Raw genomic sequence first — 19,968 nt, 5'->3', positions numbered from 1 at the left:
ATAAAAAAACACTGGCCAATATTACAATATCACCCTACTCTAACCAATCTTCCCAAATTTGCATTCTCAAGAGCTAAAAACCTTGGAGAACAGTTGAGACATAAAGCGAGTGATAGCAGTCTCAATAATAAATCACCTCATAAACCCTGTGGGTCATGCACGACCTGCCGTTATGTATCTAACGTTACCCATTTGAGAATACCCGGATGCGGACGACACTTCATACTCAACACAGGAACAGATTGTCGGTCTAAAGGGGTAGTCTATTGTATTCAATGCCCCTGTGGACAACTATATATAGGACAAACTGCACGCATGATAAAAACACGAATAATAGAACATCTCAGTAACATCAGAAAAAATCGTGTCTCCGCCCCCCTGGTATCTCATTGGATGGAGAATTCTCACACAGTGGAACAGCTTAAATACACGGTGTTAGTACAAATACATGACACTGGAGGTAACATATCAAAACAATTAATTCAAAAAGAACAACGTTTCATATATAATTGGCAGACCTTGCACCCACAGGGTTTAAATGCAGATATAGAATGGTTAGCTATATAATGTAATATGATACTCCCCAGGCAGAGTTAACATCCGGGACAGTCTATAGTCCAACCTCTTCCGTTTAACGCTATATATAAACAGAGATTCAGGGTAATAGTAGATACTTGGTTCCCAGATTTTGAAGCAGTTTGACCACTGTTTGCCGGTCTCAGGTAACACATCATTTTGAATAATTCTTAATTGAAACAACAGTAATGATAGCTATAGTTTAGATCTTTTATAAATCTAACTATGATAAGTAGATCTAACTAGTGTATTTTCTTTTATAGTGTCCCTCCCCGACGAAGGAAACGAAACTCGAGTCGGGGGGACGGGAAAGAAATTTGAAATCATGGTTGTGGATTTTAACACTACACGTTAACACTTTAATTTGGTCACTGATGAGGTTTAACAAAGACAAGTTCATCTACACTAAGCCTCCCCATCCAGATAAGTACTATCTTAGTGTTATAACAGGCTAAGAATATTGAGGGAGGGCGGGGACAGGTGGTTGCAATGATGGTCCCCTTGTTAAACCCATTATAGTGACTGCACTATTTATTGGGTAAAAGGTCTGAGCACATCACCTTATGATATATATTCATATTATTTTATTAGTTCTAAGACACAATATATATAAGAAGACATAACTGTGATTAATAGGAGTGTAATACCAACGTGAAAAGTCACAGTATAAAATAGAATATCTCCCCATATATATCACACTAGCCTGTGTATCAGGGCCATAGAAGCACCTATTTTTAGACTATTTTATAAGGGGCTTCTTTTACAAAGGCGCGCTAACGGTTTTAGCGCGTGCTAAAATGATGCGCACGCTAGCCGCTACCGCCTCCTTTTTAAGCAGGCGGTAATTTTTGGGCTAGCGCGCACTAATCTTGTGCTTGCGCTAAAAATGCTAGCGCACCTTAGCTAAAGACACCCAAAAACTCAGCTGCCTATGTGTCTTTCTAACATACTAGGAATAGACCAGCAGAAATTGTGGTAAAGATTAAAGCTGTAAGCTTTTAGGTCTTTTCACGAGCAGGCGTAAATGTTAATAATACAAAGTATATGCATGGAGCCTCAACAAACAGTTACTCAGAGAGGTTTTGGTATTTAAAGTGTTAGAGCAGGGGTGTCCAACCTTTTGGCTTCTCTGGGCCGCATTGGCTGAAAAAAATGTTTCTGGGGCCACACAAACGCGCAAATGCTGCAGCAAGACAGAGGAGGGAGCTGGCATGACGGTAAACACCCGGGGGCAGCAGAGGAAAACACTGCATCGCCCTCGACCGGGGCCGCACAAAATATTTCACGGGGCCACAGGTTGGACACCCCTGGTTTAGAGCCTGTTCACTTCACAGATCAAAATAATCAATACAGGTTCCACATACAATTGGCTTGTACTTAATCAAGAGGGAAAGACCTCAGTAACCTGCTCCATGCACCAAATAAGCAATTCAAGCAATGGTTTCTTCAGCAGGACAAAATCACCATCATCGGTCATAAAACCCTCACAACCAACCGAAACAATTTTTTATGACAGTGTCTATAGCACCGTACTCTTTAAATCGGTAAGTGGTTGAAAAAAGTATATATGCAATGCACTTATCTGTTTACAAATAAGAGCCCGACGGGACCCGTTTCGCCCTCCTATTGGCTTCTTCGGGGGACTTTCTGACAGTGCATTCAGTTTAGACTCTCACTCATCAGATAAGTGGCGTCCCAATAGGAGGGCGAAACGGGTCCCGTCGGGCTCTTATTTGTGAACAGATAAGTGCATTGCATATTTACTTTTTTCAACCACTTACCGATTTAAAGAGTACGGTGCTATAGACACTGTCATAAAAAATTGTTTCGGTTGGTTGTGAGGGTTTTATGACCGATGATGGTGATTTTGTCCTGCTGAAGAAACCATTGCTTGAATTGCTTATTTGGTGCATGGAGCAGGTTACTGAGGTCTTTCCCTCTTGATTAAGTACAAGCCAATTGTATGTGGAACCTGTATTGATTATTTGGATTTTGAAGAGGTTCTGTTCCATTAGTTTTGGAGTAGTAGTTCACTTCACAGATCAGCCAAAATAAACAAATGTGTCCAAGTTCTTGCAATGTTCCTTCAGTGTTTGTCCTTGATAGGGGCCTTCAGTCTCAGTGAGCACTAGTTTTGTCTTCCCAATTTCCCAATTAACCAAACTCTAGGATTATAACTTTACAAGGTCAATGGATAATGCCCTACCTCGGCAGTCTTCTGTTACGTTATATAAAAGTCATGGAGGAATAAGTAGAAGACAGTTTCTGTCTTTCTTTTTGGGCCCCTTTTCAGACACACCCCAACTTGCAACACCCTTGAAGGATCCATTTCTCCTTATTCAGGGCCTTCCTGTTCTGTTCCCACTCTGAGGCTTTAACTTTCTCTAAGCCCTGCCATCCTGGCTAAATTAGGGTTACCATATTTGTGAAGTGAAAGAAGCGGACATCCAATCCAATCCGTAGGTTTATATACCGGGTCTTCTAAATTAGGGGCTCGACTTGTATGACATAAAGAAGTGAAGAGATGGAAACCGAAGGTAGTTTAAAGGATCTATTAATCGATATAGCAAAAGCACATTCCCCAGCCCCAGTTCCACCCTACACTATCCTCACCCCCTGCCTCCCACCAGTTTTGCCCTGCCTCACCCCCACCTTTCACCCCTTAGTCCTCCATCCCATCCTCTGCACCCTTTTAGTGCTTCTCTCTCCCTCCGACCTCCTTACATGTGGGTGTTTCTGTCTTTCTCTCCAACCCCCCTCAGGCAGGTGCTTCTTTCTCTCTCCCTCCATCCAACCCCCCCACCCCATAGATGCTTTTCTCTCCACCTCCCTTCATCCCCCGCAGGTGCTTCTCTCTCTCTTCTCCCCCAGCAGGATCTGGTGGCGCTGGTTCTCTGTTTCTCCGGTCTGGCCCAGCCCAGAATTGAGTGCCTCTCCCCTGTCCCCCACCTATGTCCTCCACTGAATATTTAATCTTCGGGCCAGCTGGCAACAGCAGCAGTGAAGTAATCCTGCTGCTGTTGACCTGCCCTGGAAGCCTTTATTTTGCAGCTGTCCCGCCTAGGTGGAAACAGGAAGTTGCTGTAGAATGAAGGCTTCTGGGGCAGGCCAATGGCAACAGGCTCACCTCACTGATGCTGCCAGCTGTAAAATACCTACCCGCAAGCCATTGGAATGGTATACATTCAGATACAGTAAGTATTTTTCTGCTCCTGGAGAACTCACAATTTCAAAAACAAAGAGTTTAAGTGGGATTTGAACTTGGCTCCCTTGGTTTACAGTCCACTGCACTAACCAGTAGGCTGTCTATGTGGCCATTTTCTAAGAATACTGCTATACAGACATCCATTTCCTTTGGTTTTTTCCCCATTCAAAATTTGAACATTTAAGTTTGTAAAATGAATGTTCATGCTGGACATTTCCAGTCCATGGACATCCATTTCACTTATTTTCAAACAAGCCATATCCTGTTCAAAAATACATGCGAGATGGATGTCCATTTGAGTGGCTGTCCTTATTCTGATTGGACATTTATTTATTTAAAAGATTTCTCAAATAGTATGTTACTATTTGTAAAGATGGCTTTACAAATAATAACATACATAAAATAAAGCAAACAAGACTTGTACAAACATGAAAGATTACATTTAGTTCATGGCTCTCCATACTATATTAATCCAGAAACTAGAATTAGACAGAAAACATCATTCATTGGAATGCTTCTATAAAAAGTGTAGTCTTGAGCATTTTCTTAAACTTCTGAATATCATACAGAGCTCTTTGTGGTCCAGTTAATTCGTTCCACATCCTTTTGAAAATGCATATTCTGCTAGGATATGACAAAAGGTGTTCTGTTTTTTTACAGAAATTAATGCTAAAGGACTTATCCTTAAAGCATTTGAACGGTATCGGCTAAAAACGTGCATCGACTACAAGCCATGGGAAGGTGAAGAAAACTATATATCAGTGTTTAAGGGTGCTGGGTAAGATGGGCAATTTTTTTATATTTTTTCTAAAAACTGCATTTAACATTCTGATACAATCCGAATCTTTTATGGACAATTAAATCATTCATTCAAAAGAACATAAGATTTGCCATACTGGGACAGATCAAAGTTCCATCATGCCCAGTATCAGTTTCCAACAGTGGCCAATCCAAGTCCCAAGTACCTAGCTAGATTCTAAAGTCAAAACCGAAAGTCATAACATGGGATTAGAACTGAATATAAACAAGATGAAGATCATGAACACGGAAAATGATGAAGATTTTGAGCTTGAAAGTGATAGAATAGAAGTTGGAAAGGATTTCAATCTCCTCGGCTCTTTTGTAAACAAAGAAGCAACTAGCAGGGAGCAAATACTCCGCAGAATAGTACTTGGTTGCTTTTCATTGAAGGCTTTCAACAAAATATTCAAAGGCAAGGAGGTAACACTCCAAACGAAGATCAGACTTGTCCAAGCACTCATTGTCTCAGTGGTCGGTTATGGATTAGAGAGTTGCGCAGGGACAGAAATCCCACCCATCCCCCGCCAAAATCACACCCATCCCCGTGAGGAATCCAACCCGTCCCCGCGAGGAATCCCTCCGTCCCCATCCGCCCTATAAACTTCAGAAATAGTTATTTCATTTAATTATGCTACTGAATTAAAGGCTCTGGTAGAGACCCATTTAAAAATAAGCAAAGAGACTTTATTAATTTGGAAATATTATGAAGAATACATACTTTGTAAACGGGTTTCCACCAGAGCCTCTAATGTAAATATAAAATATAAATACTCAGCTTATGAGGACCCCTCAAGCTATGTCAGCTGAGGACTTCCTCTGTAGGTGGCTGGGGCTCCCTTTTGCTAAGCTTGGCAGGCAGCAGTAGCGTCCCTGAGTCACAGATGCTGGCACCTCAGTGTCTCATGGATGCTGCCAGCAGCTGCTGCGCTTGGTGGAAGGGAGTTCTGGCTGTCTCTAGAAAAGGTCCTCTTCTCGCAGTGCTTGGGGATCACCACCAGCCACAGCCACAGCCACAGCCAGAGGTCAGCAAGTACTTCAACTACACTGTAGAAATAAAACCAGAAATGCATTTCCTTTTCTTTTGAACACAATATGAAGACACTGTATACATTTCCCAATGCTAACATATTTTAGTCAATACTGTTTTTTACCTTTATTGTCTGGAGACTTATTTTTCCATCAAGTTGGTCTCAGTTTCTTTTTTCTGTTTTCCTGTCTTTTGTAAATTCTTCTGTTGCTGTCCATTGGTTCCTCCTACCATGGTCCAGCATTTATCCCTCTCTCATCCCCTGGACCATCTGCAGCATCTTTCACCCCTGCCCACCAGCCCCATGCCCAACAATTCTCCTTCTATCACCCCTCTCCAGCACCATGCCACATTTCTCCCTCCATTCCCTTCACCACTATGTCCAACATTCCTCCCTCTTGCATCCCTTTCAATCTGTCCCACTGTCCCCTTTCCACGTTTCTCCCTCTTATCTTTCTCTTCCCTATCATCTGTACCTCACTCCCTCCCTATGACCAAAAATTCTCTACTTTCTTCCATTCCCTGTGTACACCATTTCTCTTTCCCTCTCACTGACACACATATGGCGTGCTATACTATAATAAAAGACATTTTAAGAGGGTAGGGTAACTCCTTATTGGGGGTAGTTGTTTTCTAAACATAGCTGTTGAATGAAATTTAGTCCTTCAGTTGTTTTCTTTCAGATTTCCACTGCTATTCACCCTCATTTAGCTTCTTATTAACTCTTATATGAAAAAACCACAATTCTAATCACACAATAATTCTATAGTGATGCAGTCATCCCTCAACCCTTTAAATATGGTACCTGTTTCTTAACAGAAACGATAGGAAAGGGTAACAGAGACTTTACTAGTATACTTGTTTCCCTCTCCTGCTAGCTTGACAGTAACCTACACAAGAAAGCACTATATACGTTTCTTTTTCAGGCACAGCAACAAACGGTTCAGCATTCACAACCGAGATAATAGGACCAGTATAGAAATACAAAGAGGTACTATATTAAGAGACCATAGTTTCTACATAAACACTCGAAAACCACAGCTAAAAGTAACTAGTCTTTTAACAACTTTCAAAAAGCATTAACGATTTAAAACGTAAATAAAAAGGCACAGAACACAGCAGCCGAGCGTTGTAGTTGCATATGGCTGAGATGATCTTTATGGCAGCCACACACAGCTTCAATACTCCAGCTGCTGTAAGAAGGTAATTTAGACTCGCGGCCACAGGGCAGGGAGGTTTGTGGGACCAGGCCTGTTGTCGGTCGGTCAGGTGGCCGGGGGGGGGGGGGGGGGGGGGGAGAAGCGCCAGGAAGGTAAAGGGCAGGGAGGCAGAAAGGGAGCTGTTTCACTGCTGAATTTTCCGGACCTGGCCGGCTGTGCACCCCCCTAAGGCTGCACCCAGGGCGGATCTCCCCCCCCTTGGTACACCACTGGTCCTCTGCTTTGACCATGACTTCTAGTTCCCCCATTTTGTTCCTTAGGCTCCTTGCATTGGCATATATGCAGTTTAGATCCTGGTATTTTCTTGTCTTTATTTCCTTTCCCTGTGCTTCGATCTTTAGTTTCTTCTCATGTGCTACAATCTTCCTAACCTCCTCTTCTGGGTTAGTCAACTCCTGTAATTTTCCCTTTGTTTCTTCCCAGCCTTTTTCCCCCTTTGTATCTTCACAGGATACTCTCTTCCGAATCATCGACACTTGGTCAACTGTCGGCTTTCCCCCTTCTTCTTAGTTTAAAGCCTGCTCTCTTTCTCTTCTGACGTTGTTTGCTAGTAGTCTAGTTCCCGCCGCGCTCAGGTGCAGTCCATCTCTCCTGTAAAGCTTGCTCTTGCCCCAGAACGTTGTCCAGTTCCTCACGAAGTGGAACCCCTCTTCCTCACACCATCTCCTCATCCATGCATTTATTGATTGGTGTTCCAACTACCTTTTCACATCTGCCCTCGGTACCGGTAGGATCTCTGAGAACACTATCTTCTGAGTTCTCATCTTCAACTTCCTTCCCAGAATCTTGAACTGTTCTATCAGTGCACTTCTTCTGTAGTCTCTCCTGCTGACATCATTTGTCTCAATGTGGTCATTACTGTAGTCTCTTCCATCTCCGCTCCTTCCAGGATCTTTCCAATATTGTCAACGATGTCCTTTGTTCTTGCTCCTGGGAGGCAGGTCACTAGTCAATCCTCTCTCCCTCCTTCTCTGTGGCTGTCCACATGCCTCAGGACTGAGTCTCCCTCTAGGATCGCAGACTTTCCCCTCTTCAATTTTTGCTTTGGTCTCAGGTCAATGTCCTTGGAGTGCTTTGCTGCTTCTTCCTCTATATCCTCAGTGTGCTTTGCTGCTTCTTCATCTGGGAATCGACTAGCCATTTCCTCCCCCTCTGTGGGCATCTTCCTCAGGGTCTTCTGTTTCTTGTTCTCCCTTCAATGTTGATGTTGGTGTAACTTCATCTTTCACCTGAAGTTCATTCTCTTCCACCCTCCTCCTGTAGGCTTCCTCAATGAATTTCTCGAGGTCCCTGACTTCCTCCTTAATGTGTCTCTCACTCATGAAGTCCTCAGCTGTCTTGATTGGATCCTCCATGGTGTAAAGTCCTTCTAGCTCCTGTATCTTGTTCTCTAGTCGCTTGACTTCCTTCTTCAAGCTTTTCAGCTCCTGACACCGACCGCATAAATATGACTCAAATCCCCGTGTTAACAATACATCCTTTAGAACCTTGAATGTAGGAGCTGCTACCCATGCTAAAACTTGCCACTAATATATGTTGTTGGTAAGTTTTAAGTTTTATATTGACCCCCTATATTTATATAAGCTTTCTTTCCCATTCTTGGAACACTACAACTAGTATTATAAATTCAAAACCTTCATTAGACTTTCACAAAGACTGTCTTGGCCAGGAATACGTCAATTTGATAGCTGCTGATCTAGAAAGAGTTGAAAATTCTAGGTTTCATGTCACCTTTATTATAAACAGGTTTTTTCTAAATCCTTTTTTTGACCAGTTGCTACTCTTCTATTGGGAACCGTCGTGTAGGGAAACAGCAACTCTCCATTGGAGCTAACTGCGACAGACTAGCCACGATTCAACATGAGTTTCTTCATGCACTGGGATTCTGGCATGAGCAGTCCCGGTCTGATCGGGATGACTATGTGACAATAGTGTGGGACTATATTCAACCTGGTAAATCACTTAATCTTATTTTCTGTTATGTTTCATTGGTTATCTGCTTAGGCCCCCTTTTATCAAGCTGGTTGCTGTGGTAAAAACTCTGACACTCATAGAATTCTTATGAGCATCAGAGCCTTTACTGCAGTAACCCATGATTAAAAAAAAAATCCTAATGCAATTTGATAAAAGGAGGTCTTAATGTTTAATTTTGTTTAACTGTAAGAGAATTGAAACAATCTCATGTAGACTGAATGTTCTCAGGTCTCTTACAAAATAAAAATATAAAATATCATAGTAAATAAAGGCCCCAACATCCATCCAGTCTGTTTTCTATGCTATAATGCTGCACACATACAGACATAAATACTGGCATTTATACTTGTATAAAACCTGTTTTTAAACCAGATATTTTAAACCAGATATTTATATGTATATGAAGAATCTATATGTGCTTTATAAGGGGTAATGGATAAGGCAAGCCTGGATGCTATACATGAATTCCCCATCTCTGTCACCTTGACAATGGGATTTATATCTGTCCTTGTTTCAAGTGTAACGCATTAATGATTTGATTAATCGCTTTTCATGGTTTCTAGGCGATGTACATTAAAATATAGGGAAATAAAGGAATATTGCAAAAGATGAAGTGGGGGAATATAAACAAAGTAGTGCAAAAAAACTCCACTTAAATGAAGCTGAGAGTCTGCTCAAATGGAAGAAAAGCCCAGGTTTTATCGGCAGAGCTCAACCTCAAACCCCCACCCCCACATCATTGGCTAAAAAAACTTCCATAGAGTGACAACTTGCTGTTGAGGTTTAAAATAATTGAGGATTGAGATATTTTGCAACTACTGTTTCACGGCACTAAGTCGTTTCTTCAGGGCTATTGTGGCCTTGCATGGATTTTCACAGAGTGACAGCATTGTGCTCACGACACTGGTACGATTGTGAGCACAACGCTGTCACTCTGTGAAAATCCAAGTAAGGTCACAATAGCCCTGAAGAAACAGCTTAGTGCCATGAAACATTGGCAATTTAACAGACTGCTTTAAACACTCACAGTGGTTTCAGTTGCAAAATATCTCAGTCCTCAATTATTTTTAGCCAATGATGTGGGGGTGGGGGTTTGAGCTTGAACTCTGCCGATAAAACCTGAGGCTTTTCTTCCATTTGAGCAGACTCTCAGCTTCATTTAAGTAGAGTTTTTTTGCACTACTTTATTTATATTTCCCCACTTCACTTTTTGCAATATTCCTTTATTTCCATATATTTTAATGTACATCGCCTAGAAAACATGTGGTTAGGTTCCGTTCTGATCGCTTCAGTAAGGTCATTCCAAGTTTTTACACCAAGAAAGGTGAGCATTGAGTGGAAAACACATTTGTATTGAAGATTTTTTTGTGGAGGGGAGATTTAGAAGTATTCTGCTGAAGGTTCTGCGGGAGGTAGACCATACTTTGGAGAAGAGTTGGATGAGAGGAGCCTTGGAGTTTCCATAAAGTATACGATGAATGATGCATGAAGTTTTGAAGGTTATTCGTGATAGGATGGGTAGCCAGTGCAGTTGCCTGATGAAGGCTGTAATCAAGTCATATTTTCTCAGGTTGAAGATTAATCTGACAGCTGTGTTTTGGATAAGTTGCATTTTGTGGATTAAAGCGGTGTTGAGTCCTATGTAGATGGAGTTGCAGTAGTCTAGTTGTGGTAGTATCATCAGTTGTACAATTAGGACAAAGTGGTGCTGGTGAAAGTATTAGTGGTGCTGGTGATTAATCTTAGTTGTCTCAAGTTGTAGAGGGATTTCTTTCGGAGACTGGAGACTTGTGGTTCCATGGTAAGTGTGGAGTCAAGTATGCAACTTAGGATTTTGGAGGATTCTTTTACAGGGAGGGTCTTGCCCGATCAAAGAGTGATGCATGCTGGTGCCATCTGTTGGGTAGTGTGGAAGTATAGAACTTTGGTTTTAGTTGTGTTTAATTTTAGTTTGTTGGTGGTTGCCCAGATTTGGATTCTTTCAATGTTGTGTGAGACTTTGTTGGTGATGTCTGAGTGATTGTTGGCTATGGGAATAAGGAGAAAGATGTCATCTGCGTAGGACAGTATGCTTTCATTTTCGAATTTGATGTTACCAAGAGAACTCATGAAGATGTTGAATAGGATGGGGGACAGTGGGGAGCCCTGTAGGATGCCACAAAAGGCCCTCCAGGGGTTGGAGATCATTCCATTCATTTTGATGATGTATTCCCTGTTTTGTAGGAAATCTGAAAACAATGGTCTTAGCACTGTGCCAGTTATGCTGATTTCTGACAATTTTATTAGTAGTATATTAGTAAGATTGCAATGTTGTTTGGTGTGGGGTTGGGCGAATCTTTGAGTTTCCAAAAGAGGTATTCTACATCTAGGTAGGTTGCTGAGTCTACTTCTGTGATGATTTAAGAGCTTTTGTATATTATCGCTAGGCCAACTCCTCTCTTGTGCTTCCTTGGGATTGTAGTATGTTGTATCATTGAGGGCATAGATGGGAGATTTCAGGGCTATCTAGGTCTTTTAGCCATGTTTCCACTATAAATGAGAGGTCAAGATTGTTGATAGTGATTAGGTCATTTAGGAGGAATAATTTGTTTACTACTGATCTTGCGTTGATATACATGCAGTGGATGGGGGAGGGGTTTTTTCCTGTTATTTGATGCTGTTGTTGCATTTTCAGATAGCGATTTCGTTTATGGTTTGATGAGAGGTTGTTTTCTTTGTCTTTTGTTGTTGCTGTTTTTGCTCCAAAGTATAGGGATGGAGTTTCGGAGGGTTTCAACACTCTTCGAAGTGGCGTTGTAGGGGTCTGGGGGTTTTGAACTTTGTTGTTTAGTGTGCCAAATGGTGTAGGGGTTGTTATTAGAGGGTGTTATTAGTCTGTTATTGAGAAAGCCATGGGGGAAGCCACTGCTTACCCTGGATTGGTAGCATGGAATGTTGCTACTCTTTGGGTTTTGACCAGGTACTGGTGACCTGGATTGGCCACCATAAAGACAGGCTATTGGGCTTGATGGACCATTGGTCTGATCCAGTAAGGCTATTCTTATGTTTTTCTGCTCCATTACCAGCTTCTGCCCTAGTCCCCTGCATGTCTAATATAGGACTTGCATTTGAGTACCATAAGTATTTTCCTATTCTCAGGAGGCTTACAATCACTTTTTACCTAAAGCAGTGGAGAGTTAAGTGACTTGTCCAAGAGCACAAGGAGCAGCAGTACGATTTGAACTTGGCTTCCATGCTTCTCAGTCCATTCCTCTCACCATGAGATCTAACCAGGCCAATCTAACACAGCAAAGATAGCTGCACTACAGAAAGCAGCATTAACTCAGGTCTTCCAGATCCTCTACAAAACCTACTCATCCCACCAGACCAGAACAACACATTGGGTCTTATACAGTTCTCACCCACCAAACAAATTTTTGGGGCTCACAAACCTAGCCATCTTCTGCAACCACTCCACCTTTTACTGAATAAAATAAAAAGGAATCAGCATACCAAGCATAGGCAGCACAATGCTTTTTTGTTTGGGGGGCCCACAAGCTCCACCCCAAACCCCACCCAATCTTTGCTCCAGACCCCACCTCCCATAATAGTACTACCCCCAGAGAAATAGAAACAAATGCATTTCTTCCTGAACAGTGCAAAATATAGACAGCAGATGTAATTTATCAAAACTGACACAATTCAATCAGTAAATTGAAAATAAAATAATTTCTCCTACGTTTGTTGCCTGGTGATTTTGGTTTTCAAACCATCTTTCCCAGTCTCTGGCTGCACTTCCTTCTGTCTGTGCTCTTAACTGTGTATCCAGGGCCACCCATATCCATTTGCAGTTTTTCTCTCCTTCACTTTCTGCCATACATATACATCCATCTTTAGCATTAACTTTCAACATTCAACTTTCTTCCATTTTTCTGCTTTCTTCTCAAAATCTACTTTTCCATGCCTTCCCTTCCCATCTATCCATGTATACCATCTTCTCCCTCTTTCTTCTCCCCTCCTCCCATCTATCCATAAAAAGCCCCTTCCCTCCCTCCCCTGTCAGGAGCTGTACCCAGCCCCTTCCCTCCCACCCTGTCAGGCTCTGTATCCAGCTCCCTTCCCTCCCTCCCTGTCAGGCTCTGCATCCAGTCCCCCCTCCCAGGCTCTGCCCCCTCCCCTGCCCCCTTCATCAGACTCTGCACTGAGCCCCACTCCCTCCCAGGCTCTGTACCCTCCCCTGCCCTGTCCTCCCACCTCCTGTTGCATCAAACACTGCCCATCTGCTGCTGTCCAGATGTGTGGTACATCGTTAGTCTGACATCTCCGCTGAAACCTGTCCACTTTGGGAGGCCCTGCTGGTAGTGAAACTGCCGACGGTATAGCTTACAGCTTCACAGATACATACATGTTCCAGTGGCACGACAAGCCCATGTACCATGACTGGAGAAAACTGCAGTATATGAACCCAGAAATGAACTACAGTATGAGCTTTGAAAAATAAGATTTAGAGCTACAGTATACTATATATAACGTGATTTTTCTTCCCTTTAGATAAAGAAAGCAATTTTAATAAATATGATGACAAACGGTCAAGCTTTTTAAACGTTCCTTATGATTACACTTCTGTGATGCACTATAGTAAAACCGCATTCAGCAATGGCACTGATTCAACCATAGTAACTCATATTCCTGAACTGAGAGATGTGATTGGACAGCGAATGGATTTTAGTGACTATGATCTCCAAAAACTGAATCGGCTGTACAACTGTAGTAAGTATATAACACTGTTCTAGTTACTCTTTCTGACCCTCGGAATGTTGTCTGTCTGTCTTAGGGCAAAATAACTGAAAATTTAATGGAATAGGATGAAATTTAGCATGAGAGAGATAAAAAAAAAATCAGTAAAAAGATACAATGAGTTCAAAAATAGGCTAAATCAGACTGGGGGTGGTGGTGGTGGGGTATCCCAGAGAAATAACACTCCTCTCTATCCCAAGCTGTCTCTTCTCCAAGCCCTAGCCACTTTAGCCTTTCCTTATAGGGAAGTTGTCCCATCTCTTTCATCATTTTCATCGCCCTTCTCCGTACCATTTTCTAATTCCACCTCAATCTTGCCATTTTTTTGCTTTTTCTAAAGGATTTTTTCAATTAATTTAGGTGTCGGTACTGTGCCGACCAGCACCAGTTTTAGAATTTCTCTCTGTCTTTGCATATTTTGTGAACAGAAGTGTTATCTTGTACTGTTACCCAATCAGATAAAGGTGGTCTCTGTCTTTGCTATCTTTTAATTCAAAATTTCTTATTTGCATTTGCTGTGTGTCTTATCTGCCCCTCTTAAATTGTAATCTCTATGGAATTGGGACTGTCCATATGAGCTTAAGGTCCCAAGAAACAAGTAGGCAAATGGTCTGCTAAGTCCCAAAGGAAGGAAATCATGGAGGCAGACGAGGTTAAAGTCAGAGGTCTTTAAAAAATCTTTATTGAAGTAGGTTAAAATACTGCCCAACACAACCGTGTTTCCCCCTGCATGGGCTGCTCCAGGGGTGGAGCCTGGGCAGAACCAGATGTTACCAGTGATTTTCAGTGCCAGGTCCAGATAATTGTCTGGATGACTTAGGGCCACTAAAAATGCTACAGTTAATGTTTAAATGAAATGCGGAACATACAAACAGTGGAAATGTCCAAGAACAAAACATAAATGGCAAAAAATACTATATGTATAAACATGTGCCAAGTCATCCTGTTTGCAAATTAACAAAACAATCATTAATTTGCAAACAGGATGACATGGTACATCGGTTGACTGGTGTTTGCAGTATTAATGTGTCATTCTGTTTCTTACTATATAGCATTATTGTCAATGATTGCTTGTTATGTTTGTATCTTGTGACCTTTACATGTAGTTTTAATGTTTATGCATATAGTATTTTTGCCATTTATGTTTTGTTAGTCCAAGATTTAGTTCTGGAAATGTCCTTATCTTTTTTATGCAAAATATGAATGTATATTATGTATCATTGTTTTAATCAAAATATGACTTTTTATTTATTTATTTCATTATATTTACGTGTCCATAATCTACTTGTAGGCTCCTGATGCAAGCTGTTTGAGCCAAAACACGGGCGTGCTGAGTCTTTGAATGAATAAAAGCAGAGTTTGAAATAAATCAGCACATCTTTATTCTTGGACATCCCCATTGTTTGTTTGGTATTGATTTGTGGAGGTGTTTCTCCTGTTTCCTACGTAAATGAAATGTTCACCATGGAGTTTGAATATTGGTCTGATATAAATTTCCTATCCTAAGTTCTAAGTACCATTGAAAAGGAAATGAATTCAGATAAATCAGATATCAGTATCCTAGAAATACAATAGAAGCACTGCCACAAAACTTTAAAGGCCTGGTTTTATTAAAAGTACAGGTATAAAAAAAGATGATTTTATTAAAAGTACAGGTATAAAAAAGATGGTTTCAAAATGTACATATATGTGTCCAAATTTCTCTCATCAGCCCAACATGTTTCTACCATAAAGTTAGACAACATGTAGACACATTCACCTTAAAAATAAAAGTACAAATGGATCATACACACAGCATCACTAGATGCGGAGTGAAATTAGGAAAAGTAAAAAAGGCAAGGTGTGACCTCACCTTGTGAATTGTACCAGCTCATTAATAATAATGAGAGGCCTCCCCCCAAAGTCATACTGAAACTAAAAGCAACTGTAAAAGAGAAATGCAGTAAGGCTATGGAGCCAGATGAAAACTAATGGGCAGACTGGATAGATCGTTTAGGTCTTTATCTGCCGTCATTTATTATGCTACAGAAGTTCTAAAAATCGAACAGAATTAAACAGTTTAAAATCAGTATTCCAACGATCATCTCGTGTTCTCAACCTCATATGATCACAAAAGTGAATGTTACAAGAACCAAATAGTGCAGGTCTGTCTTGAACCATAAATGAACCAGGATGGAGATATACTGTACATGGACTCCAAAGAGTAAGACTCGGCTATTGCTGATCTCAATTTATTACTGATAATCTGTGAATTTTACAAGGACCAAATAGTACAGGCTTCCAAGAAAAAGGAGTCCCTCGTAAAAACACCCCTCTATGACCGTCAAGAGCAGCACAAAGCATTCAGTACGCTGGCCGGTGCTAAAATTCTCTTGGGGGGGGGGGGGAGTGAGGTGTTAAATAGAATTCCCCTGATGCAGGCAGTGTGGGGCTCTAGACAGGCTCCAAGGGCACACACTTATCCTAGACTCTAATAACACTCACAGTATTCACTCATACATACATCTGTGTAGAGATAACTATGAAGTTTGTTATCTCTTTTATTCTTAGGTTAGCTGAAGTTCTCACACACTCATAGAAATGGTGGAATATGTTACACAGAAAATAAATTACAAGTAGAAAATCTTATAGCCTATGGGGCTCATAATTAAAACTTAAACATGTCTAAAAATCCACCCAAGTCGGCACTTGGTCATCCTAAAAGACAGGTCGTCCACGTGCCGATAATCAAAACGGCTTTTGGGATGTATCAAGGGACATTTTAGGCCTTTGAATCCCGCTGTGCACCCAGAGCTGAAAGAGGCATTTCTGGAGGAGTGGTTAGGGCGGGATGTGGGCAGGATATGGGGGACTTAGGCTTAGTCATTCTGCAGGGATAATCAAATGTTTGACAAGACTTCCTAGGTGAAACGTATACATTGTGAGTTAGACAATGTAAAAGCACGTATACGTGGTAAAAAGGAATCCAAAGTAACCAGATAACCACTGAAGAGACACAGTAAAGACCCCCTACACACTCCCCGTGTGTTCACTGACCCTGTTGCATCCCCAAAATGTTTAGAATAAAAACTTACATATCTGCCTCTGGAACATCAGCACCTGTTATAAGAAAGTCTAGTAGAGTTGCACAGAGGTGGCTTAAGTAGTGTGTGTGTGTGTGTGAGGGGGGGGGGGCTACTGAACCATAGAGAGGAGGACCCAGGCCCATAAGTCACTCTAACCACTACATTAATGGTTGAAAATGTGAGCCCACCAAAACCCTACTGTACTGCCATATAGGTGCCACCTGCAGCCATGAGGACTATTGGGGTTGTAGACAGGTGGGTATAGTAAAGTTTGGAGGGCTTACCCCCAAACCCTCTTTGTGAAGTTCACAGCAGTACCCTGTAAGGTGCCCCACTGCTCTGTTGCCATGTCTGGGTGGTCAGTCCATCACAATGCTGGCCCCTCCCAAGTCCAAAAGGTCTTGTTCTGGACATTTGGGGCTTAGATGAATTTTTGGTCAAGAATGTGGTATAAAGACAGACGTAGTGGTGGTCTGGACGACCAAACGCCTGGACGTACAGAATAACAATTTTCAAAAAAAAAAAAAAATTAGATGTACTTTTTGAGAATGGACATTTTCCCACTACCAGCTTTGGGCGACTAGCGTCCTATGTCCAAATCAGACTTAGACGTATGTTTTGATTATGCCCTTCCACAAGTCCACCCTAAGCAATAAGGATATCTAGAGGAAGAGAACACAAGTCTCAAACACTTATGATTTTAAAGTGTTCAAGGCTTGAGCAGATGAGGACAAAGCTTGCAGGAATGGGGCAGGGACAGAGCACACGGGGATGGGATGGGGAAAGTTTGTCCCTGTCTAGGGCCTAGATCAGTATGCCTAGCCAATCTAGGCACCTAACTTAATTTTCTTAATTAGCTCAATTGGTACCATTAATTGAACGCCATTAAAAACAATTTTAAAAAATGATTTGGTAGGTGCCTAACTCAGTAGGCTTACTCTGAGGCACCTACCAGAATATAGGCATGGTTAGGGGGCAGATTCTGGGCAGATTTGGGGTGTGGTTTGACTTGGGTGCACTCATTTAGGCCAAGAAAACTCTAAATGGGAGTGCACCTAAGGTTTCAACGCCTGCCAATGTCTAAGATTGCTTAGACGCAATTCTATAAATGGTGCCTAGTGGATAAGAACATAAGAACATAAGTACATAAGTAGTCGCCTCCGCCGGGGCAGACCAGAGGTCCATCCTGCCCAGCGGTCCGCTCACGCGGCGGCCCATCAGGCATATTGCCTGAGCAGCAGTCCCTGACTAATTTTATACCTACCTCTACACTTATCTCTAAACCTTCCACTGCTCTTATCTGTACCCCTCAATCCCTTTGTCCTCCAGGAACCTATCCAGGTCTTCCTTGAAACCCTGTACTGTGTTATTTCCTATCACGGCTTCCGGAAGGGTGTTCCATGTGTCCACCACCCTCTGTGTGAAAAAAAATTTCCTTGCGTTTGTTCTAAACCTGTCCCCCTTCAATTTCATCGAGTGTCCCCTTGTTCTTGTGGTTTCTTTCAAATTGAAAAATCTGTCCTTGTCAACCTTTTCGATGCCCCTCAGGATCTTGAAGGTCTCTATCATATCTCCTCTGAGTCTCCGCTTCTCCAGGGAGAACAGCCCCAGCCTTTTCAGTCTGTCAGTGTATGTAAGGTTTTCCATACCCTTAATCAGTTTAGTTGCTCTTCTCTGGACTCCCTCAAGCACTGCCATGTCCTTTTTGAGGTACGGTGACCAGTACTGTACACAGTATTCCAGATGGGGGCGCACCATAGCCCGGTACAGTGGCAGGATGACTTCCTTCGTTCTGGTCGAGATACCCTTCTTAATGATACCTAGCATTTGGTTTGCTTTCCTCGAGGCTGTGGCGCACTGTGCTGACGCCTTCAATGTCGTGTCTACCATCACTCCCAGGTCTCTTTCCAGCTTACTGACCCCTAGCATTGTTCCCCCCATTTTGTAAGTGAACATCGGGTTCCTTCTCCCTATATGCATGACCTTGCATTTCCCCACGTTGAAGCTCATTTGCCACTTTTTCGCCCATTCTTCCAGTGTCGTAAGATCCCTTTGGAGATCCTCGCAATCTACCGTGGTTTCAACCCTGCTGAATAGTTTGGTATCATCTGCGAATTTGATGACCTCACATTTTGTTCCCGCCTCCAGGTCGTCGATGAATATGTTAAACAGGAGCGGTCCCAGCACTGACCCTTGAGGAACCCCACTCGTGACTCCTTGCCAGTCCGAGTAGTGGCCCTTTACACCAACCCTTTACACCAACCAATGGATGATTGATAATTGCGCTCAACAACTCCTAAGAGTTAGGTGCCATTTACAGAATCAGAACCACCTTTTCATACCTGTACCAGAGAGTACAGTGGTGCGAATATAACCCGCACTGTGAAGGTCAAGCCAGCAAGACAGTCTTTTGGCACTCCCTTCCTATTTTGCCACCTTCAAAATCACAGCACCTTGCCATCTCAGACTTTCAATGTTGTCTTATTAAATAGAATAGTAAGTGATACAGCACTGTCATAACTATGCCAACTTTTACTCACTCTTGTGCTGGATATTTTCTTCTTGCTGGTCTTCTCTGAGGTATATGGGCTGCATTTTGTTTTCTAAAGCTGTTGAACTCTGCTTTACTCTTCAGATCTTTTCATTTGCATCTTCCTGACCTCAACTCTTCAGAAGCAACACAAGGCATCTCAATGCAGTGATTGGCACTTTAGGGGACTTATTGACTTGCTTAGCTTTTTGTACAGATTTAAGCATCGTTATCTCTCTCATAAAGATGTTCCAGGAAATACAATATTGCATTATGCAGTCTGCGTTAGATGTTCCCAGAAATGAAGTACTGTATCTTTAAATGATGACATTCTAGTGCAGAAAAATACCAACTTCAGAGCAACAAAGTATTCATTTCAAATGCTTCTCATGTGGCAACCTGAGACTACAGACATAACATTTCTCTATTCAGGAACAATAAATGAACCATTCCTCCCTGTGTCCTGTGTTCCTCACGCAAAGAATCCTCAGTTTATCAACTCTGGAGGCAACATCCTTGACCATTGAACAAGATCCTCTCTGAACTGCTTCTCTGTCTTGCAGCCTCTTCGCTAAGCTTCATGGATACGTGCAGCTTCGAGTTAAACAACATATGTGGCATGGTTCAAAGTTCAGCTGATTCGGATGACTGGCAACATGTTACTCAGGTTCCGGCTGGGCCACTTACCGATTTTACCAACATGGGAAGATGCAGCGGTAAGAGATTATTTTATAGCGATATTTGTGGCCACTTTCGATCTGTTCCCGTATACTGTGCACTAGTGCTGCCTGATT

At 42.1% G+C, this 19,968-nt stretch overlaps 1 protein-coding gene across 1 annotated transcript in view; it reads left to right on the top strand.

Moving 5' to 3' along the window:
* MEP1B (meprin A subunit beta) overlaps window positions 1-19,968 on the top strand; it is a 77,537-nt gene that overhangs the window by 30,566 nt on the left and 27,003 nt on the right. Inside the window, exons 6-9 of the mRNA XM_033933843.1 lie at window positions 4,442-4,559; window positions 8,604-8,782; window positions 13,334-13,552; window positions 19,738-19,890. Coding sequence (XP_033789734.1) covers window positions 4,442-4,559; window positions 8,604-8,782; window positions 13,334-13,552; window positions 19,738-19,890 — 669 coding nt within the window. The remainder of the gene's footprint in view (window positions 1-4,441; window positions 4,560-8,603; window positions 8,783-13,333; window positions 13,553-19,737; window positions 19,891-19,968) is intronic.

This window comes from Geotrypetes seraphini, chromosome 2 (genome assembly GCF_902459505.1).
Source record: "Geotrypetes seraphini chromosome 2, aGeoSer1.1, whole genome shotgun sequence".
In the NCBI taxonomy this organism is placed as follows: Eukaryota; Metazoa; Chordata; class Amphibia; order Gymnophiona; family Dermophiidae; genus Geotrypetes; species Geotrypetes seraphini.
The sequence above is the reverse complement of the archived record's forward strand: the minus strand, read 5'-3'. Positions and strand labels throughout refer to the sequence as shown.